The sequence below is a fragment of the Kalmanozyma brasiliensis genome (assembly GCF_000497045.1).
Source record: "Kalmanozyma brasiliensis GHG001 unplaced genomic scaffold PSEUBRA_SCAF4, whole genome shotgun sequence".
Lineage (NCBI taxonomy): Eukaryota > Fungi > Basidiomycota > Ustilaginomycetes > Ustilaginales > Kalmanozyma > Kalmanozyma brasiliensis.
The window spans coordinates 659,900-681,556 of record NW_015961981.1 but is presented as its reverse complement, the minus strand read 5'-3'; the positions used below and the strand labels follow the sequence as shown (position 1 = coordinate 681,556).

Genomic DNA, 21,657 nt, shown 5'->3' with positions numbered 1-21,657 from the left:
CCCCCCCCCCCCCCCTGTCACCCCGCATAGTAGGTAAGTTCCACCGCATACAGTTTCGAAAGTATTCCAACCATTCCCACAGAGTGACTTGCAGCGTGTGTGATGCGCAGTTGAACACACAGACGTGATCGCGATGAGGATGGAGCATTCAAGTGTAAATTGAGCCACGACAAATGTGATGAAGCAAAGTGATTGATGCAGATGCAGGTCGGGATCTCAGACGCTGGCCGCCCTCGCAGCCTTGACAAACGCCCTGATCTTGTCCGAATCCTTCCTGCCGTCGGTCTCGACACCTGAGCTGGTATCCACACCAAACGGCTGTGCGGTCCCAATCGCCTCGGCCACGTTCTGCGCCGTCAACCCACCAGCCAGCAACACAGGCATAGGCCTCATCTCCGACCCGCCCACTACACCCGGCAAGGGATCCGCCTCGCGCGCCTCCTTGGCAAAGCTCCAGTCAAACGTCTGACCGCTCCCACCATCGCCGCTCGCAGCAGCCGTGTCGAGCGCTGCAATGTGGTGATACCCGGGCCGGCTGATCTCTCGCAGCAACCCTGCGTTGAGCTTCGCATCCGGTCCCACAGAGAAGACGCGAATGACCAGTCGACCGGGGAGGAACTTGGCCCATTCGATACCCTCGCTGCGCCCGTGCAGCTGGACGACGTCGAGATCGAGTCGCTCCGCAGTGGCGGCGACCTCGGCAAGCGGTTGTTCGCGGAACACGCCCACCAGCAAAGGTCGACGTCCCGCTCGGGAGCGAAGCTTCTTGGCCGTCAGCGAGAACCAGTCCTCGGGTGTCACGCCTGCTTCGATCGACCCCGCGATGGCCAGCGGGTCGAGCGCAGTGGTGGTAGAGGTGGGGAGCGATCGGACGGCTTTGATGATCTCGCCCGCTTGATCGAGTGTGACGGTGCGCTTGGTACCAGGGGCGAGGATCATACCGAGCATGTCGGCGCCCGCTTCGGCAGCCGTGACTGCCGCTTCGACGGTGGACAGGCCGCAGATCTTGACCAGCGTACCGTGACCCACGACAGACCCGGGGACGGTCTCGGCGGCCGAGCTGCTCGACGGAAGACCGATCAAATCGTGAATGAAAGCACGCTTGTCCTTGGCACGCATCAGCGCTTCGCCGACCAACACGGCACCAACGCCCTCCTGGAGATACTTGGCCACGTCGCTGCGACCACTGATGCCGCTGAGCGCGCACAAGATGACACCGCCCTTGTTGGCCGCATCGGCTAGGCGTGACGTCGTCTCCATGTCCACATTAAAGTCATGCAGGTTGCGGTTGTTGACGCCGACCACCTTGGCACCGAGTCGGATGGCGCGCGTCATTTCCTCCGGGTTGTTGACCTCGACGAGCGGTTCCATGCCGAGACTGAGACTGTAGTCGTAGAGCTGCTTGAGGTGGTCGTCGGTGAGCATGGCGACGATGAGCAGAACCGTGTCGGCACCGGCGAGGCGCGCCTCGGCGATCTGATAGGTATCAACGATAAAGTCTTTCCTCAGGATGGCAGGGCGGTCGGGCATGTTGTCGACGGCTTTTCTGGCGAGGGACAGGTCGTGCAGGGTGCCCTTGAACCACTTGGGCTCGGTGAGCACGCTGATGACGCTAGCACCGCCTCGTGCATATGCGAGCGCTTGAGCGCCGGCATGGGCGGTAGGGTCAATGTCGCCCTTGCTAGGACTGGCACGCTTCATCTCGGCCATGACGCCGGGCAGACCGCGAGACGCGTGACGCTGCAGCCTCTCGGGGAAGTTGATGAGAGGAGGAGCGAGGTGGAGCGAGAGCGCAATATCGAGATCGCGCTGCGAGAAGCCGAGGATGGCCTTGGAGGCGGCGATGTCCTTGAGGCGCTGCACGTGGATCCTCTCGAGAATGGTCCCAACGCTGCCGGTGGCAGCAGCGGCAGGCGCGGCAGGCGTAGAGTGAGCGATGGCGGTTCCGTTGGGAGCGGCGTTTTCGGTACTGGGAGCAGCCATAGCGAGCACCGGCTCGGTGGTGCTTTCTGCGCGCTCGATGGCGGCGGCGTCGACCTTGGCCTGTGGGTTGGCATCCCAGGTGCCGCCGGTCCAGCTGAGGAAGTTGACCATCATCTCGCGGCCGCCCTTGCTGAGGATGCTTTCTGGGTGATACTGAACGGCTTCGATGGTGTAGCGAGTGTGACGGATGCCCATGACGACACCGCTGGCGGTCTTGGAGGTGACGACGAGTTCTTTGGGCAAGCTTGGCAGCTGAGCGGCAAGACTGTGATATCTTGTGCCTACGACACCGTGAGCGGGAAGGCCAGCGTAAAGGCCCTTGCCGTCGTGCGCAATCTCGGACGTCTTGCCGTGAACGATTTCGCCGGCGAACTCGACGATACCCGTGTAGGCCGAGTAGATCGACTGAAGACCCATGCAGACGCCGAGGATGGGGATCTTGCCGGCAAAGTGCTTGATGCAAGGGATCGAGATGCCCGAGTCGTGGAGGGGGTGACCGGGTCCGGGGCTAATGACGATGTTGGCGGGGTGGAGTGCTTCGATTTCCTCGATGGTGACCTTGTCGTTACGGTAGACGACGAGATCCGCACCGGCCTCGGCGAGGAACTGGACGACGTTGTAGGTGAAGCTGTCGTAGTTGTCGATCAACACGGTCTTGCCCTTGGCAGCGGTGGAGCCCGTGCCGATAGCCTGGTACTGCACATTGGAGGCGACAGAGACGAGGCCTTCGGTAGGGAGCGACATGACGAAGTGAGGCGGATTGCGTGTAGAAGGGAGGTATGAGTCGCTGTGAGACGAGCTTGCTTATATGCGACTCCGATGCGGCGGAACCAGCCGGATTGGCTGACGTGTTCAGTGACAGCTGGAAGTGGGTCAGAGTCGGGCCTGGCTAACCGTTGCAGTGTGGGTCTGGTGGGTCCAATGTGATTGATGGAGAGGGCCGAGAGGCGTAGGAGAAAGTCAATTGAAGGTTGCAAAGAAAGCATGAATCGGTGGTGGCTAGTTGGGTTCCAAAGGTCTGTGCTGCGCTGTGCTGTGCTGTGCTGTGCTTCTCAAAAATTACGCTTTTTGGAAGAAAAGGCTCCGATTGCCGACCGCCCAATTCTTCTTGTGACTCGGGTCGGCAGGTCCGCAAGTGGACAGCTTCCAGTCCCAACGCTTCTCACGCTCAGACTCAGTTGCAGTGATCCAGCAGAGCATGTCGGATCCACCGAGGCAATCACCATAAAACTCTTACAACGACGGTCAGCAATGAGAATGTGCTTGATTGTCGCCCACGCACACGCCTTGCCGGCACCGCCATTCACCCACGGCGTCCGTAATGGTTCAAGTTGGCGTGGTTGGAGGCGACCGACCAAGCAACGGCTCGACGTCGGTTCTACACAACAACCGCTGAAATCAGAGTGTAGCGTGTGAGCCAGCACAAGCGACCACCGTTATCTATTTGACCATGCAACGCCAAGCTGTGCGCTCTTGCTCGATCGATACGCAGAGTCTGAGTGCTGCTATCTCCGAACAGGTGATCAAGGCCAAGTTGAATGCAGATTATCGTGGAGAGCGTAGGGTACAAGGAAGCTTTATCGAAATGCAAGTGACTTCAACTACTCTACTGCTTGGCGTTCTCCTGCTCAGCAGAGGTGGCAAACTCGAACGGCCTGCCGCCGTCCAGCTTGGTCTCAAACTTCTTAAAGTTCTCGGCGGGAACACCGAGCTCGAGCAGCTTGGCGTAGGCACTTCGGAAGTCGTTGAAGAACTCGTCCTCGCTCTTGGCGTATCGCTGAACGTGCTTCTTGAACGAAGGGTCCTGTACCAAAGCCATGTCGGTCATGAGCATCATCAGCGCCTTGGTCGACTTGTCCTCAAACTGAGGAGGTCCGTTCCACTTGCGCAGGTTCCACTTCTCGTTCATCAACAGGTTGAAGTACTCGTTGGTGAACGAGGTGGGAGCGTGAGTCCAAGGGCCCTCAAATCCGGATCGGTCCGTGTGGCATCGGCCAAGAGCGTGAGCACCCGAAAGAGCGACAATCTCCTGGTCGTTGAAGCCCATCTTGTTGAAGATGTAACGCAGGTGGTCCTGGCCCTTGTCACCGTCGGGAAGTCGGCCATCGGGAGTGCACTTGTCGGCAGTGGCGTCCAGACGGCCAGGGCGCCAGGGGATCTTGGGACCGCCAAGCTCCTGAACGGCAGCGACACCACCGAGCGTCCAGAGATCCGAGTAGGTGATCCAAGGGAACTTCTTGTGGATCTTCTCCATAAAGTCACGGGCGGCGCCGAGACCAGCGTTAGCACCGTGCTCCGACTCGGGAGCGAATCGCATCGTGGCACCGTTGGAACCACCAGTGTTGCTGTGCTTGTCGTAGGTGCCTGAAGCGTGCCATGCGAGACGAACGAGGACAGGGCCGTACGAGCCATCGTCGTACTCGGGGTTCGACTCGAGCTGCTCGGCGATAGCGTTGTAGACCGCCTGGTAATCCTCCTTGGAGTGGGCGCTAGTGGTGGGGGGAACGGAGCCCTTGGAGCCCTGGAGCTTGTTGGCACCGTCGGCACCTACGCCGAGCGTCGACTTCTTGTCATCGCGACCGAGGGCGAGGAATGCACCACCGGCGGCAGCGGCGATGGCGACCGAGGTGAGAAGCACCTTGCTGGTGGACGAGCTCGACGAAGGCTGAGGAGGAGGGGGCGAGCCAGGAGCAGGGCTGCTGTAGTGGCGCACGCTGGATCGGATCGAGGGACGAGCAAAGTTGCGAGCCGATGCTCGCAAAGGCTGCGCGACACGAAGACCAGTGCGAAGAGAGGCCATCTTGAATCGAAGTATACGAATAGGGGTGGAGATGATGTGGTCGGGAAGGAAAGGAAAGGAGAGCGCAGCTACCGAACTGAGCATGAATCGTTTGGCGGGGAGCCCTGCTCTCCCATCTCTCTCTGGAAGAAATGCTGGCTCGCTTGGCCACCCAGGTGAGCAGCTGCTCGGTACCACTCTTGAGAATTGTTGATTTCCGCCCTTTCACCGTAGCCGGTCGGGGCTTTTTCTCATTTTCAGCAGCTGATTGATGATCGGCGTTCAGGGTCATCCATCTTGACGTCAATCGTGTGGCGCAGCTACTACGAGTTCCCGCATAGCCTCGTGCCATGAGCTTCACAAAAGGAAGATGAGCTTCCAAGAACGGAGTGTGCGAAGCAAAGATAGATTCAGCATGCGTCGTGAGGAGTCCCGATGTGGGCTTTCGACCATCGGACAAAGCCGCGTTCTCCTTATCTCGAGAGCCGGACTCGAGCCGCCTTCAACGCAGCCACGAGCCGGTGAAGTGGAATTTGTCAGCCAACTTGCATCATTTTTATTCGCGATTCGCGCTGTTGCTCGAACCACTTGGAAGAACGTTGTGCAGCTCCTCTGTGTGAAAAGCACTCAGTCCATGCATGCTCGGTCGCCGGACAGCTGCACGTCGTTCGCCGTCGAACCGCGCCACTGTCACCCTACCCAATCGCGTTAGCACACGTTTTGGCCTTCTCCAGCTCCCAAGCTTTAGCCACCTTCCCAGCCTAGCGGTCCTGGACAGATCTTGTCGATCCGAGAAAATTCTCCTGCCGATCTTTGACTATCGCTTTTCTTGAATATGTTACATCGGCTCAATCACAATCCGAGCCTCAGAAAGACACGACTCGCACGACTTTTGCATTTCGCGCTGAGCTGGAAGACTTGCCGAGCCAACCCACACAGCCAACCAGCCAGCCAAGCGCCTGACGACAAGCGCACGGGCGGAGGTGGGCGTGGTGTCTCAAGTGTTGCGTGTCACATTTCACTTGAGTCCTTTTGTTCTTCGCGACTCACCATCCTACGCTTCCCTCGCACAACCAAACGTTCGGTTCCCACATCCTTACAAGACTCACTGGAAAGCGCAAAGGATCGATCCATCTACGACACAGCCTCGCATTGGCTCGATCGCCGCTAGAAGTCAACCTCAAAAGTGCGACCGCATTGCACGCGACACGGCGTCAAGCACGTGTCGGACTCCCTGGCAGTCATCGCCGACCTTTGAGGGCGGTTCAGTCGTCTTCCTGCATCTCTAAAGATGAACCCGCAACAGCCATGTCAGGCGCCCGGTGGGGCTCCCTTCCAAGGCCAACCGGCTCCTCCGCGCCCAGGACCTCCTCTCGGCGCCCAGCAACCAGGACGCTTCCCACCACCACCACACCAGCAGGCACAGCCGCAGCAAGTACGACCACAGCAGCCATATCCGCAGCAGCAGCAGCAAGGTGGTGCTCGTCCACCACCCAATCCCGCCATGCAGCCTCGTCCTCAGCAGCCCGCCGGAATGCCTTTTGCTAGACCACCAGCGCCCTCTCCTTCCAACAGCATGGCCGGCGGCCCGGGATCGCTGCCCGCCCGTCCGTTTCCACAGCAAATGGGTCCACAGTCATCTGCAGACCCCGGTCGCGCTGCTCCACAACAGGCCCCGCAGCAGATGCAAGGCGGTCTCGCTCCTCGTCCACCCTCCCAGCCGGGCACCATGGCCGGCGTAGAGTCGCAAATGGCGGGTCTCAACATGCAAGCTCGTCAACCTAGTCCCGCCCCCGCCCTCGCACCGGATGCAGGTCCGGCCAAGACCAAACGCAGCGCACGCGCCTATCACACCGACGCGCAGGCTGCGTCGGCTCCAGGCTGGAACGACGCACCTAGCCAGCCAAATCCACCACCGGCGCCATGGCAGCAGGCGGCAGCTGCAAGGGTAGCTCAGCAGGGCCACCAGTTCAACCAGCCCGCGGACGACGATGCGGCGCTCGATCAGATGCCCGGGCAACGAAACATGATCTCGCCCGCCCAGGCTGCTCACAACCGCGCCATGATGAACCAGACCCAGGCAGCAGCGCGGCCCAACATGCCCAACAACCCACAGAGCAGCGTGCCAGGCATGCAGGCAGCGCTGGGAGGTGGCGCCGGCGCCGGCAACGTTGGTATCGCGCAACCGCCTCATCAAGCCGGACAGCGATTCGCAGGACCTCGCAGCAAGATCGACCCGGATCAGATCCCAAGCCCCGTCGAGATGCAGGATGCTGACCAGGAGTTCTTCGACAAGGAGTGGTTTGCTACCTGCGGACGCGGTGGCATGCCGCTGAGCACCACCAGCTTTGCCGCCGTCGACCAAGGCAACTGCTCTCCCAAGCATCTGCGACTCACCACCTACAGCATGCCAGCCACCGACGAACTCGCCACCACCTCGCAGCTCCCCCTCGCTGTGCTGTTGCAGCCCTTCGGACAGCTTCGTGCGGACGAGGCGCCTATCCCCGTCGCAACCTTCGGCGAGAGCGGTCCGCCACGCTGCAAGCGATGCCGAGCCTACATCAATGCATGGTGTGTCTTCGTCGAGGGCGGTCAAAAATGGACCTGCAACCTCTGCGGAACGGCCACCGAGGTGGCTGCCGACTACTTCTGCAACCTCGACATGAGTGGTCGACGAGTCGATTTTGATCAACGGCCTGAGCTCTCGCGCGGATCCATCGACTTTGCTGTGCCAAAAGAGTACTGGGCCGTGCAGTCGACACCGCCTGCCTCCGTGCTGCTCCCCGTGGCGCCGGCGAGCACTCGCACAGAGACCGCCAAGCTCGAACCAAAGGCAGACGCAAAGGACTACGAGGGCACCACGCTCGGTCTCTCCGGTCAGGGCGCGCAGGCCGCCAAAAGCGCCACGAAAGCCGCCAACGACGCGCTTAGTGGACTTCAGCTTGGCAAGGGCCGCACAACGGTGCGTGCACCTCGACCTCTCACCTACTTCTTTGCCATCGACGTGAGCTACAGTGCCGTCCGATCGGGCGCCTTGGCCAGCTCCGTGGCCGCCATCCGAGAGACGCTCTATGGTCCGAAAGAGAGCGCGGCAGAGCAAGGAACAAACGGCGCGCCAGACGCTGATGCCACTGCCGGCCCCGGTTTTGGTCTCGTAGAAGGCGCACGCGTCGCCATCCTCACCTTCGACCGTGCTCTTCACTTTTACAATCTGGCCCCAGAGCTGGACCAGGCGCAGATGCTCGTGGTCGGTGACATTGACGAGCCCTTCGTACCCATCAGCGATGGCTTGCTTGCCGATGTGTGGGAGTCTCGTCACCTGATCGAGGGTCTTCTCGACCAACTTCCAAGCATGTTCGCTGAGAACATGGTCGGTGATGCTGCTCTTGGCGCCGCGGTACGGGGAGCTCAGGCAGCGTTGTCCACCATTGGTGGTCAGGCCAACATCTTCTTGTCTACTATCCCTACCGTCGGACCGGGTGCGCTCAAGCACCGCGAGGACACCAAGCTGTACGGAACCGACAAGGAGAAGAACCTCTTCGTTCCTCAGGACGGCTTCTACCGCGGCGTGGCCGAGGAGTGCGTCGACGCAGGCATCGGTATCAACCTCTTCTTCTTCCCTTCGCAGTACATTGACGTGGCCACCATCGGCGTGCTGCCTGGCTTCACGGGTGGAGATGTCTTCTTCCACCCGCGCTTCGATCCTGTGCGAGACGGCATCCGACTGCAAAGCGAGGTTCGACGCACCGTGCTGCGCGAGACCGCCTACAATGTCACGATGCGCCTGCGTTGCTCCAACGGTCTCCGCGTCGCCGACCACTTTGGCAACTTCTTCCAGCGCAACTCGACCGATCTCGAACTCGGCACCATGGATGCGGACAAGTGTATCGCAGCGCTGGTCAAGCACGACGGCAAGCTCGACGAAAAGCACGAAGCCCACTTCCAGTGTGCTGTTCTCTACACTACAGCGCAGGGAGAACGACGTGTGCGATGTCACAACATTGCTGTGCCCGTCACATCGCTGCTGGGCAACGTCTTCCGCTACGCCGATATGGACAGCGCTGTGGCGTACTACAGCAAGGAGGTGGTGTCGTTGGCGCACGCCAAGCCGCTCAAAGAGGTCCGCCACTATCTCACGGACAAGTGCGTCAAGATCCTGCTGGCATACCGCCGGAACTGCGCCTCGTCCACCAGCCCAGGCCAGCTGATTCTGCCAGAGAGCTTCAAGCTGTTCCCGCTGTATGCTCTGGCGATCAACAAGACCAAGTGCATCAAGGGCGGCAACGTGACGTCGGATGTGCGCGCCTTCTACATGCGCTTCTTCCGCGCACAGGGTGTCTCGGCCATCATGTCGATGCTCTACCCACGCATGATCGCGCTGCATACGATGTCGGATGCCGACGGCTCGCCGATCCAGATTCAGCAGCCCGATGGGACCACGGTGGACGGCACGCGCATCAAGACACCTGCGCTGATGCGACCTTCGTACCTGCGCATGGAAGGTCACGGTGCTTACTTGCTCGAGAACGGCGAGATGTGCATCTTGTGGCTCGGCGCCAACGTCAACCCGCGTCTGCTGGAGGACCTGTACGGTGTCAACTCGTTGGAAGAGATCGACGCTCGCATGACTCGCTTGCCGAAACTGCCGACCAAGCTCTCCAAGCAGGTTCGCGCGATGATCCAGTCGTTTGCGGTGCAGAGGAATAAGCCCGAGTTGCCGGTGCTCATCGCTCGACAGAACCGCGATGGAACCGAGGTGGAACTTGCCAACAGCCTGGTGGAGGACCAGAACAACGACGCGATGAGCTACGTCGACTACCTTTGCCATGTCCACCGCATCATCAGCTCGGATATGACTTCGGGTAAGGAGGAGTCGTCTTCGTGGTTTTCCTCATAAAGATCGTAGCTGCTCCGCTTACAGCTCGCCATCGTCGCAGGAGGGTTACCCCATTGGAACTGTAGTCACCTTGACAGAGCACTTCGAATGCAATGCACATCTAGAAATCTCATGTGCTCCTCCGTGACCTGCTGTGAGTGCCTTACCCTCTGTGTGCTACTACCGTTCTTGCTCCGTGATCAATCGGATGGTCGATAGTGTGAGTTGAGCATCGTCTTGGGTCTTGTGAACGTGTTAACATTTGTAAATTTTGGCCCTGCGTGCTGGCTTGTGCTCGTGTTCTTTCTCCACCTCAGCACACAGCCGAGACACTCTCGAGCGTTGACCCCTCTCCGAAATACCGGCAAGCGCGTGCACAGATCCTGAGACTCCCTCAACGCGCCTGCTTAACATCGTACACTCACCTCACCTCGCCATCCGCATCCTCTTTGCACCTATCGAGTTGGACGAGCTGCCTCAGTCAAGGGCCAGCTTCGTCAATCAGCCTCGCCTTCTGCAGCGATGGACGACTCGGCCAAGGTCCTCTCCGAGGCCCTCAACGTGGTTAAGGTGCAGCTCGTGCAGATGAAGCGATGCCTCGATGCGGACCAAGTCATGGATGCGCTCAAGAGCGCTTCCACTATGCTCTCGGAGCTGAGGACGTCATCGCTATCCCCAAAGAACTACTACGAGCTGTGTAAGTAAGCCGCTGCGACATCAGCTGCCCCCTGCCTTGCATTCTAACATGCCACTGACATGCCTATATTGTGATACCTCGCTGCCAAACAGACATGGCCGTCTTCGATGCGCTACGACATCTCTCCATCTACCTCTACGATGCCCATTCGACCGGCAAACACCACCTCGCCGACCTATACGAGCTTGTACAGTACTGCGGCAACATCGTGCCCCGACTCTATCTCATGATCACCGTCGGAAGCGTCTACATGTCGATACCCGACGCTCCCATCAAGGAAATCATGAAGGACGTCATGGAGATGAGTCGAGGTGTTCAGCATCCGACCCGAGGTCTCTTCCTCCGTCACTATCTCAGCGGCGCCACTCGCGACTACCTCCCCGTCGGCCAAGACATGGGACCAGGCGGCAACCTCCAAGACAGCATCGGCTTCGTCCTCACCAATTTCATCGAGATGAACAAGCTCTGGGTCCGTCTGCAACACCAAGGCCACTCCAGAGACCGTGAGAAGCGCGAGATGGAACGCAAAGAGCTGCGCATCCTTGTTGGCACCAACCTCGTCCGACTCAGCCAGCTCGAAGGCGTCGACCTCGAAATGTACCAACGCACCATCTTGCCATCTATCCTCGAGCAAGTGGTCAACTGCAAGGACGTCATCGCACAAGAGTATCTCATGGAGGTCGTCATCCAAGTCTTTCCCGACGATTTCCACCTCCGCACCTTGGGTCCTTTCCTCTCGGCATGTGCGGCTCTGCATCCAAAAGTCAACATCAAGCAGATCGTCATTGCCCTCATTGACCGCCTCGCCGCCTATGCAGCACGCGAAGCAGAGAACGACAGCCCGGAAGAGATCAAGAGGCAAGAGGAGGAAGCGAGCCGCCGTCTGGCCGAAAAGACGCGACAGATGAGGATGACGGGACAGAGCGCTGGGCCTGGCTCCGTATGGGACGAAGTCACCGCCTCGGGGGATCCAAAAGCCAAGGCTGCCGACATCGCTGAACCCGCATCACCTACCGGCGCAGATCTTCGCTCGATGCCGCCACCACCAGTCGAAGCAAGCGGCTTCGGAATGTCGTCAGCGGACAGAGACTCGGCCGCTGCACCTAACGTGGCCACCCACAGCTCCGAAGAGCCCGTCTTCCGCAGCGTCCCAGAAGGTCTCGATGAGGACGCATGGGGCTCGACGGGCGGCAGCGGCACTGGCGCCGTATCTGCGTCTGCGTCCGCCACGTGGGCGTCGCAGACCGACGACGGAACAGACGCAAGTAGCGCGCAGCACACCGCAGAGACCCGAGCCACCTCGACAGCAGGAGGCGCCGCTAACGACGGGCACAACGCTCGCGCTCAAGAGTTCCCCTCCGCAGGCTTCAGCACGGGTGACAACGCCAACGGAGCGCCAGCCAACGGCGATGCTGAAAAGGCAGCGGCACCCGCACAATCGCAAGCACCTCGCCCACCAGCCGTATCAGAAAAGCCGGTGGGCAAATTCAGAGGCATCCCCGAGGATGTGCGTCTCTTCGAGGTCTTCTGGGAGCAGATCGTCCAGCTCATCCGTGCACGCCCGGACCTCATCATCCAAGACATCACGGCACTGCTCGTCTCGCTCGCCAACCTCTCGCTCAGCTGCTACCCCGACAAGCTCGAGTACGTCGACCAGGTGCTCGCCTTCGCACGCGAAAAGGTGGTCGAGTTCGAGCAGAGCCCCGACCTGCACAGCCCCGCGACCACCACCAACCTCAACTCGCTGCTCCTCTCGCCCATCAACTCGTACCTCACGGTCTTGACGCTGCTGGCGTTGCCATCGTACCTTTCGCTCCTCTCGGTGCAGCCATACACGACACGCAAATCGATCGCACAGGCCGTCGTCATGTCGGTCCTGCGCAACGAGACCGTCATGTCGACGCCCGAGGATGTCAGCGGCGTGCTCGACCTGTGTGCCCCCATCATTCGCGATCACAAAGACGCGATCATGGGCGGCATGCCTCACGGCGGCGTGCATATGGGCGCTGGAGGTTCCGGCAGTCAGGGTGGCTACGGCGGCGGCTATGGCCACTATGCTGGCGGCGACCCGAGGATGGCCCAAGGCATGTACGGTGCTGGATCCCGAGGCATGGGTCGCCACCACATGATGCAGTTCGACATGGAGGAGATGGCCGAGGAGCAAGGTTGGATCGCTCGCATGATCCATCTCTTCCGTGCCGACGAGCTCGAGACGCAATTCAGTTTGCTGCAGACCGCACGCAAGCACTTTGTCGACGGCGGCGAACGCATCAAATTTACACTGCCACCTCTCATCACCTCTGCCCTCAAGCTGGCACGCCGCTACAAGCTGCGCGAGAGGAAGGAGCCAAATTGGGAGACCAAGATGCTGACGCTGTACAAGTTCATCCACCAGGTCATCTCGATCCTGTACAACAAGGTCGAGTCGTCGGACATTTGCCTTCGGCTGTTCCTGCTCGCTGCGCAGTCGGCAGACGAGAGCGGCTTCGAAGAGCTCGCGTACGAGTTCTACGTGCAGTCGTTCACGATCTACGAGGAGTCCATCTCGGAGTCTCGCGCACAGCTCCACGCCATCGGGTTGATCATCAGCACCCTGCAAACGGCTCGCGTGTTCGGCACCGACAACTACGACACGCTCATCACCAAGGCGGCGCTGCATGGCGCCAAGCTGCTCAAGAAGCCGCACCAGGCTGCTGCGGTCATGATGGCCAGTCACCTGTGGTGGCAGACCGAGACGCCGGGACATCCGTCCGGTCCTGCTACTAGCTCTTCTTCCGCCACTGGCAACACGGCAGCGAACAACAGCGTTGCCGCTAGCACCACCACCACGCCGGGCAACGGAGGTAGCGCTGCCAAGGAGAGCAAGCCGATTCTGCTCAAAGATGGCAAACGCGTCCTCGAATGCCTCCAGAAATCGCTCCGCATCGCCAACAGCTGCATCGACGAGCGCAGCACCGTCGAGATCTTCTGCTCGGCGCTCGACCAGTATCTGTACTACTTTGAGCAGCAGGTGGAAGCGGTGGCGCCCAAGTACATCAATTCTTTGGTGGAGCTCATTTCGAACGGGCTGGATTCGCTCATGACCGCGGAAGCCGATGGTGCGCATGGCCCGGGTGGGACAGGGGGTGCGCCAGTGACTTCGCATCCCGCGATCGTGGGTGGTGGCTTCCTGGAATTGCCTACTACACCGGACAGCTGTTTGAGACACTTTAAGGCACAGTTGCAGTATATTAAGACCAGGAAGGAGGCCGCTGCGTTGTCGTTGGCTAATGCGAACCCGCAGACGAGTACGGATGGTGCAGCTGCCAAGTCGGCTGATTGGGGCGCGGTGCAGATCGGACCGAGTCTCACCAAGTTTGGCGTCAAGTAAGGTAGCAGTTGCGGGCGTTGACATAATCGCATTCATATGTTTGATCAGATTACAGTCTGCTTGTGTGAAACTCGTGAGAAGCTGTTGTCGTGGCACTCTTGTATGCGGTCGCATGCTGTCAAGCTCAGATCAACAAGCGGGGTCACACATACAGGCAAATGCCGCCAACTGAGACTGGATTTTTTGAGATGATTGGAGCCTGTCTCAGCCCAACTGCAGGAAGCGCCGACAGCTGCAAAACCAGTAGCTAGGGGACAATGTGCGCCGGCTTGTCAAATGATCTCGAGGTCTGAATCGTCCTCCTCGGCATGTGGCTGCGAACGGAGCTGCATGATCTTGTCCGTCAGTGACCCTGACGCCTCGGTCTCCTCGCTTGTCTTGGCAGATGGGACCTTGAGATCGCCAAGATCGTCCTCCCAATCATCATCCTCAAAATCGTCCAAATTGACCAGCTCGCCACTGAGCACCTTGAGCTTGGACACCCGCCCAACCTCGTCCGTTGGCAGACGCAGCTTGGGCCGATGCGACCTCTTGAGCTTTAAGCTAGGCTCTGAGCTGGACGCGCTCGAGGCTGAAGCGTTCTGTGCCAGAGAGAGGAGCTTGCTTCGCGAGTCGCTGCTGCTCTTGTTGGCCGTGTCCGCGTCCGCAGAGTGCCTGGTGAGACCAGCGATGGGCAGACCGGCGAGCAGGGTGTTGGCTCGTTTGGCAGAGGTGCTGGCGAGGTTCATGAACTTGAGCTTGGACGAGTCCGACTCGCTCGTTGCAGGTGAGGTATCGACAACACCTGTGTACTTGCGCTTTTTGGCGTTGATCGCTGCTGCTTTTTGCTGCGCTACCTGCTTCCGCTTGTCTATGGTCGAGTAGGCCGCGTTGATCATGTCGGCCGTACCGTTCGGTAGGACTGCCAATTCTTTCGGTTCGTGTGGCTTCTTCTTCTTTGATGGCCCGTCATGTTCGTTCCCGCTGTCTCCGTCAGCATCATCCCTCTGGCTTTTTGCCGGCCGAGCAGGTGGTGGAGCAAAGCGAGCCTCGATCTTTCGCATGAGCTGCTCCTCTTCGATCTGCTTCTTGAGTCTGCCTTGCTTCTCGGTATTACCTCGGCCGTATCGTCCACTGATGTCGTACTTCCAGCTGGACGGATCCGATGCACGCACCTCCTCGTCCGCATCCAACGCCGAAACGAGCGGCGACTGGGAGACATACACCTTGCCGCCGTTGTTGTCCATCCCATCGCCAACGTTGTCGAAGGACGAATTGAGCTTCTTCGCCAACGCAGCTCGCGAGAAGGGATTGCTGGCGTGCTTCTCGTCCTTGCTGGAGAGCTTGTTTATCGCTGAGTCGTGGTCTCCTGCGTGCCCGCCGCCTCTGCGGCCAGAGAAGGAGTTGGACGCAGCAGGCCCAACCCCGGACCCAGGCGCGCCATTCGCATTGCCAAACCTCGACGTCGAGTTGGCAGCAAACTCGGGCCTTCCTCTCGCGAGCGAATCCATATGGCGGCTGAGGTGGAAGTCGCACGTCGAGGTGCCCGTCTGCTTTCGCGCTTTGATGTCGACAAAGCTGCCACATCGCTCGCCGTTGGCCTTAGTCGCCGAGCAGCGACGGTAGTCCGCCGCTTGGCCGATGATCAAGCAGTCCTCGGCACATCTAGGCGTGATGCGGAACATCTTGCTCTCCGTATCGCGCCCCTTGCCGCGTGGAGCATAGGGACGCATCACCTTGGGATTCATGATGGCCACCAGCGTGCCCTCGGCCTGCTTGTATAGCAGCTCGAACGCGCCTTTCGAGCCGTTGATCCACTTCTTGGTTCCGGCGGCGGTGGCGCTGATGGCCGCCGTCACCTCGGACCGGATGTTGGTGTTGTGGTGCACGACGGAGGTGTCGATCGAGTCGGCTTCGTAGGCGACGAGGGAGAGATAGTTGTCTCCTCGTCCAGCAGCACCGGTGCCATCGCCCTGGGTGCTGTTTACGCCGAGATCGACGAGCTTGAGGACGACAAATTTGCGAGAGCGGTTGACGAGGTTGGCGTTCGCAACCCTGCTTTCGTACTCATCGTCGAGCTCTACGTCGCCGGCCTTGCGACGTTGCCAGGGCTTGGATTTCTTGGCAGAGGCGTCGGCGAAGGCGTCCGAGTTGCCCGGCTCAAGGTCCAGGCGAAGCTTGCCATTCGCATCCGAGCCAGCGTCTTTGAACAGCAGCGGGTCGTCGTCTGCAGCGGAAGAAGTCGGACCCTTCGATGAAGGGTCGTTTCCGTCACCTGCATTCATTGTGAAGCCTTTTGACACGAGGAGATCGCTCTTCTCCACAATCGTCGCAATGACGATCCAGTCGCCATCGATAGGCACTTCGTAGTCGCCATGGATGAACGTGTTGACAGCACGTCCATCCGCACGCATGGGCCAGGGACGTGCTACCGAGTAGAGCAGAGATGGTGGGATGTGGTAGCGATGGCGGAGGTGCTCTTTGAGCTGCGAGTGAGGGATCTGGCGGTGTCGCAGCCGGTGGCCAGAGTAAGGCTCCATGTGTTCCCATTTGGGATCGTCTGGGTTGGGAGGAAGCGGACGAGGTCCCCGCTTTAGCGTCTCGACCAGGGCCAGGTCTTCGTCTCTTTCCGGATCGCCCGCATAGTGTTCCTCTTCCTCGTCGTCTTCCGACTCGCTCTCGCTCTCAGCTGCTTGCTGCTTGGCTCGAGCGAAAGCTCCTTGAGATGCTGAGGCGTGGCCTCTCGCCGGCGACTGGCTCGCACCAACATTGTGCGAAGGCGCTCTGGGTTGGTCCGCGAAGCCCAAGCTCCTCGCGCTCTCTCTTTTCTCGGCCTCTCTTCTTCGCCTATCGCCCTCGGCCGCACGCTGCTGCTTCTCGAGCAAAGACTGCTGTACCTGTTTCGCCTTTTGCAGGAAGTTGCTCTGCGTCGGTGCTCGCTGTTCCATGCGATTCTTGATCTGTTCCAGCAAGCCTCGTGCGCTCGAGTCGCCAGAGTATCCGGGCGGATACTGAAAGCCAGCGCCGTCGTGATCAGGGGCGGAGTAGTTGGATGATGCTTTTGCACGCGCTTCTGCAAATGAAAGCAACGAGGCCTCTCGTCGTGCATCTTCATCCTTGTCTACAATTCTGCCCCGTTCGATGTACTGCCGCACGTGCGGCTTGGGCTTGGATGGCGAAGATGGCGCTACGACGTCCGCTTTGTGGCGTTTGTTGGGTGGGCCTCCGCTTCCTGGCCTACTGTGACCAGCATCGTCATGTGCCCGAGGCTGCTGCGGAGGGGCGCCTCGCGAGGTCGAAGCGGTCCTAGTCACTTCCATGGCGCCTATCGACTCGAATTCAGCCGCAAATCCCCGCGATCGCTGGAGGAGCCAATGAGCTCATTAAGCTGATGTCGTCGAGCTGGGGCCGTCTGTGTTGGAAGCCGGAGTGCGGATGCGATTGGGTGAGAGCGAGAGTGAGAGTGACAGAAGGACCCTGTTCGAGATTGCCTGAACGCGTGTCTTAGACGTGTTGGGTGTTGGTTTCGAACAAAGCGCGCTGCCACCGCGTAAAGTGGAGATTTTGGTGAGTCTGCCAAGTCGCCGATGCGGGTCCACCACAGCTTCCGACCCTCCCACCACAATCATCGGTGGTCGAAACGCATCATCAACATGGACACAGTACGCTCGTCCTCCGCTGTACAGGCTGTGCTGTCGACCTACCGCAAAGCTCCTGTTACGCTCTCCATCTTCGCATCCTACTTCATCTCGCGCATCGTCTCGGGTCTGTGGCTCGACTACCGACTCTTCGTCGCGCTACCCGGAGGACCGCTGCCGAAGAACATCCTCGGCTGGTCGATACACTACTTTGTGCTCTCGCCTCTATCACTGCACAGCAAATGGACGAGTAGCGGCCTGATACGGTCGTTCTTTCCCACAAGATCGAGTTCCGACGTAGGAAAGCTCACGACAAGCGTTGCTCTTCCACGAAGGCAAGGGCCACGGCCGCTCACAGCTGGAACGATTCCACATCGACAGCTGGACAGCTTCTCAAACAAGTCAGACAGCAGTTCTGCCCAAGAACCTGGGCCCGCAGAGACGAAGGGCGCATCAGCGTCAGCGTCAGAGTCAAGGGAAGCGATTCAGCATATCTTGTCAGCTCTGCAAAAGGAGGCAGATTCCGGACCTTCGCATCTCCGTCTCGGTCCATCTCAGATCGAATCACACTCCACGGCCCTTTTCGCCGTATCGCACACATTGGTCACCGGTAGCGAAAACGTCTCTCGATCGACCCGCTCAGCTCAGTTTCCCTCCAGCCTCTCTCGCCGCTTCTTGTCTTCGATCAAAGGCGAGTTCGTCCACATTCACTGTAACACTGCAACCAGATCGGTAGCTGCAACATCAACAAGCTCAGAAGATGGAAGCCTGCACATGACATTGCATCCTGATGATGCTGCGTTAGTAGTAGAGCAAGGCTGGGGAGAGCTGCATCCCCTCGCAGGCTTCCCTTCGTACTCAGGGTTCTGGATTGGATGGCCCGCGTGGCTGCTGCGACTACGATCTTCAGCGACACGTTCCGCTCGCTGGTGGACATCAAGCTCCATGCCCTCAGCACAGGGCGCCAGGGTGAACAAGGCTCTTGGTCTGCCACCAACTTATTGTCTGGTATACAGCCCGAGGAATATGGAAGATGCCAAGGTCGTGGAGGACATCATTGGAGCGGCGGCAGCTTTCGCGATCGGGTCTCGTCCAACGTCACGCTAACGGCGGCCAAGCATATGAATGTTGTCGATGAGTGACATTGCTTCATGCGGCTACTTTTTGCCGCCCTGCAAGTAGGCCATCATTGCAGCAACACCTTTGCTCACTTTCTCAACGTCCCTGAAAGTGAGACTGAGCCGGGTGTCTCGTGGTAGACTCGCTTCCTCGACCTTGCCGTTCTGCTGCGTCTCGGCAGCACCAGCATCCAACTTTGCCTTCGCCTTTCCCACCATGCTCCGCAGCTGTGAGTCGTCGAGCAGGTTCGCGTTTGCTACCTGGACCAGCTGTGCTGCATTGTCAACTTCACGCTCGGCGATCCCGTGCAGGTACGACTTGTAGACGCGCCCTGTTGTGATCAGCAAGGACCGTGGCTCTTGCAAGATGGAGAACACCGGGTTCGGCTCTCTCGCTCTGGCTCCACGCACAATCTTGACGTTGCCTTCGATCCTCTCCTTCGGCACGATCTTGGACGATGTCGAGTCCTGCGCCCCTTTCTCCTCTCCGCTTGACGCAACTCCGTCCTTTGCGGCCTTCTCGTCGTGCTCCTTCATCCGCTCTTCAAAGTCCTTCTGCAAATCCTCGTCCACGTATCTGTAAACGTCGAGGAGCGTGTGCGATCCCAAGCTGATGGTCGCGACAGCCGGGAAGTAGGCCGGCCCATCCTCATGCGGCATGATACCTTGACCGGCAAGATACTCGTTGACCAGGCAATGGTTCGGCTCGCCGTGTTTCGATGCGTCGAAAGCTCCCGTGCTGCGAAGGCGGCTGATGAGGTCCGGATAGCTCGTGAAAAAGTCCGGCATGGGTTGGGGCATCAGCGTGTTGTTCTTGGTGAGCATCTGACCGCCCCATTCTTGCAGCCTTCTGTTCTGGAGGAACTTCCACTTGGGCTTGGGCGCTGAGAGGATGGCTTCGGTGAGGAAACGCTCCTCGTCCTCGGTGATGAAGTTGGAAAGGTAGAAGAAGCCGCCTTCGTCGTCGATGGTGTCGGCTGGCTGCTGTTGGGTGGACGTGGAAGCGAACTGACTAGGCCCTGCATGAGCCGGGATGGCTATGCGATGTGCTTGGAGATCCCAGCTGCTCTGTGATGGCTCTTCCAGGATCGACATGGCTGAGTGTGTGGTGGGTGGAGAGGAAGAACCTGTACACAGAGAGAGGACCCTGAATCTTCTGAGGGGCGCCTGCTGCGCATTTCTGGACCCTAAGTGGAGGCGCAGACGTGTCAAAGCGCGGATCACGGACGAGACCCTTACCCGCATCAACCTCGTTGGTCCCTTTCATCGCTCTCTTCTCCTCTAACCACCATCGACCGAGGCACTCATCTGCAAACCATCAGACTTGATAGTCTCGGGGACCCCAGTTAGAAGATGTCCGACCGCGAGCCAGAACAGGCAGAGGCCTCCGGTTCGAGACCACGAACGCCCCCGCCATCCTCGCCAGTCCAAATCGACATCGCCAGACTCGAGAACGATCTAATACCATCTCCGCCCGCAAGTGCCACTCAAAGATTTGGCGGTACCTCAGCTCCTTCATCCAGCGTCAGCAATGTCGACGGATCAGCCCGCGTGTACCGCTTCCCGAATGACCTGCCGCCCCGCTTTGAAGGATCGCCGACGAACCCGGATCCCAACGAGCGCGTGGTCACAGTCCGTGACCTCCGAACAAAGTCTTGCTGGATCTGCTCCGAAGACGACGAGGACCCTCTCCCCTCTTCCTCACAGTCGTCATCATCCTCTGCCGCATCTTCAAGGCCAAAGCGATTCGTCCACCCGTGCAAGTGTACACTCGTAGCACACGAAAGCTGCCTCCTCCGCTGGATCGACCAGAGCAAACGCAATCATCCCCTTCAGGACCATGTCACGTGTCCGCAGTGCAAAGCCCCTTACATTCTCATCAACAACAAGACGCCTTTGCTCAAGGTCTTCGAGTTCTTCGACAAGATCGTCACGCGGGTCGAGCCGTACGGCGCCGTCGCTGTGGTGGGAGGATCGGTGCTGATCGCATGCACGACGTACGGATGCGTAGCGATCCGCATGTTCCTAGGCAAGGATGCTGCTAGCAGGGCATTGGCATCTCCCTGGCCGTGGCACTACTGGATCGACATCCCGCTCATTCCCTTCGCGTTGATCGCATCTCGGCTCAACGTCTTTGAAAGCGCAATGACGTGGGTACCGACACTGGTCGCCTTTCCGATCACCAGTATTCCCATGGTCACAGCGACTGCGGCGCACGGTCGGCTGTTCGAGCGCTACGTCGAGTCGAGCGCCTTCAATGCTCGTGCGTATCCGCCGGGCCCCGCGCTGACAGCGCTCCTCATCCCTTGGATCCGCGCGTTCTACCTTGCGCTCAAACGCAGAGTCTACCGCACGGTGCTCAAGCCCTTCTACTCGGGTCAACGGTCAGATGGCTCGACTCGAAGCACTGGCACTCGACGCAATAGACGCAGAGTCATTATTGTCGGCGATCCCGACAGCTACTTGGTCGACGGTGATGCACCTCTGGGCGCGCAGCCCATGCCGGACGGCATCGGTGGACCAGTGGCCCAGGTGCGGGATGACCGCGCAACGGACGACGACAGTCCAACTCAAACGGTCTACGTAACGCACCACTCATTCGCTCGTCTCTGCCTGGGCGCCCTCAGTCTGCCATTCGTGGCCAATCTCATGGGTCGCGTTCTAGCCCGTCTGGCACGCCTCTCGCCTCTCCTCGCCCGCTTCTTGGGCATGAGAAACGTCGTACCCGCCACATCCATCCTCTCGTCCTTCTACACGACCAAAGCCACGCCCACCTCTTCCGACGCAACGCCGTCTCCCATCGCATCGCTCTTCCGCGGCCAACTGCCGCTGTTCGACCGTCAACCTCCGAGCTACGAGGAGGACACCTTCGCCGACCGCCTCACACTGCTCGGCTCCTCGACGAGGTACGACGACCTCGACCCCGTGTGGTTCCGCAACGCCGTCGGCGCTGGACTGTATATTCTCGTCAAGGATGCGGGGAGTCTGCTCTATCGCTATTTGCGATTGAGTCAGCGGGATAGGACAACGATTAAGGATCTTCCGTTTCAGAGCGGACTCGTGTCAGGTCTCGATCTGCGCGATTGAATCGTACGTAGAGTCTGAATGCATCAAGACCACCTGTCATTGGCCATTCAAGGGAGTATACCACAGTCGTCCAGGTTGGTGTGAGGTGGATGTGTCTGAATGTGTGCTGCAAGGGCGTGATTGGTGTTGG

At 59.5% G+C, this 21,657-nt stretch overlaps 8 protein-coding genes across 8 annotated transcripts; 4 read left to right on the top strand and 4 right to left on the bottom strand.

Annotated features, from left to right (window-relative positions):
• Nucleotides 1-216: 216 nt before the first annotated feature.
• Nucleotides 217-2,727, bottom strand: PSEUBRA_004934 (Glutamine amidotransferase; the record flags this gene model as incomplete). The annotated part of the gene is made up of 1 exon (XM_016438372.1): nt 217-2,727. One exon carries the CDS (start codon nt 2,725-2,727, stop codon nt 217-219), a length of 2,511 nt encoding a protein of 836 aa, XP_016290875.1.
• An 862-nt stretch (nt 2,728-3,589) lies between these two features.
• PSEUBRA_004933 (hem peroxidase, plant/fungal/bacterial) lies at nt 3,590-4,783 on the bottom strand (the record flags this gene model as incomplete). Its single annotated transcript, XM_016438377.1, has 1 exon — nt 3,590-4,783. The coding sequence occupies one exon, from the start codon at nt 4,781-4,783 to the stop codon at nt 3,590-3,592; it is 1,194 nt and encodes a 397-aa protein (XP_016290874.1).
• A 1,270-nt stretch (nt 4,784-6,053) lies between these two features.
• PSEUBRA_004932 (Zinc finger, Sec23/Sec24-type) lies at nt 6,054-9,659 on the top strand (the record flags this gene model as incomplete). The annotated part of the gene is made up of 1 exon (XM_016438405.2): nt 6,054-9,659. One exon carries the CDS (start codon nt 6,054-6,056, stop codon nt 9,657-9,659), a length of 3,606 nt encoding a protein of 1,201 aa, XP_016290873.2.
• A 501-nt stretch (nt 9,660-10,160) lies between these two features.
• Nucleotides 10,161-13,705, top strand: PSEUBRA_004931 (Vacuolar protein sorting-associated protein 35, Vps35; the record flags this gene model as incomplete). The annotated part of the gene is made up of 2 exons (XM_016438406.1): nt 10,161-10,335; nt 10,428-13,705. 2 exons carry the CDS (start codon nt 10,161-10,163, stop codon nt 13,703-13,705), a joined length of 3,453 nt encoding a protein of 1,150 aa, XP_016290872.1.
• Nucleotides 13,706-13,977: 272 nt separating this feature from the next.
• Nucleotides 13,978-17,004, bottom strand: PSEUBRA_004930 (Zinc finger, Mcm10/DnaG-type; the record flags this gene model as incomplete). The annotated part of the gene is made up of 1 exon (XM_016438385.2): nt 13,978-17,004. The coding sequence occupies one exon, from the start codon at nt 17,002-17,004 to the stop codon at nt 13,978-13,980; it is 3,027 nt and encodes a 1,008-aa protein (XP_016290871.2).
• A 333-nt stretch (nt 17,005-17,337) lies between these two features.
• Nucleotides 17,338-18,429, top strand: PSEUBRA_004929 (uncharacterized protein; the record flags this gene model as incomplete). Its single annotated transcript, XM_059465418.1, has 2 exons — nt 17,338-17,588; nt 18,339-18,429. The coding sequence occupies 2 exons, from the start codon at nt 17,338-17,340 to the stop codon at nt 18,427-18,429; spliced, it is 342 nt and encodes a 113-aa protein (XP_059320469.1).
• A 50-nt stretch (nt 18,430-18,479) lies between these two features.
• On the bottom strand, nt 18,480-19,535 carry PSEUBRA_004928 (Alpha-ketoglutarate-dependent dioxygenase AlkB-like protein; the record flags this gene model as incomplete). Its single annotated transcript, XM_016438388.1, has 1 exon — nt 18,480-19,535. One exon carries the CDS (start codon nt 19,533-19,535, stop codon nt 18,480-18,482), a length of 1,056 nt encoding a protein of 351 aa, XP_016290869.1.
• A 258-nt stretch (nt 19,536-19,793) lies between these two features.
• On the top strand, nt 19,794-21,527 carry PSEUBRA_004927 (Zinc finger, RING-CH-type; the record flags this gene model as incomplete). Its single annotated transcript, XM_016438403.1, has 1 exon — nt 19,794-21,527. One exon carries the CDS (start codon nt 19,794-19,796, stop codon nt 21,525-21,527), a length of 1,734 nt encoding a protein of 577 aa, XP_016290868.1.
• Between the last annotated feature and the right edge of the window lie 130 nt (nt 21,528-21,657).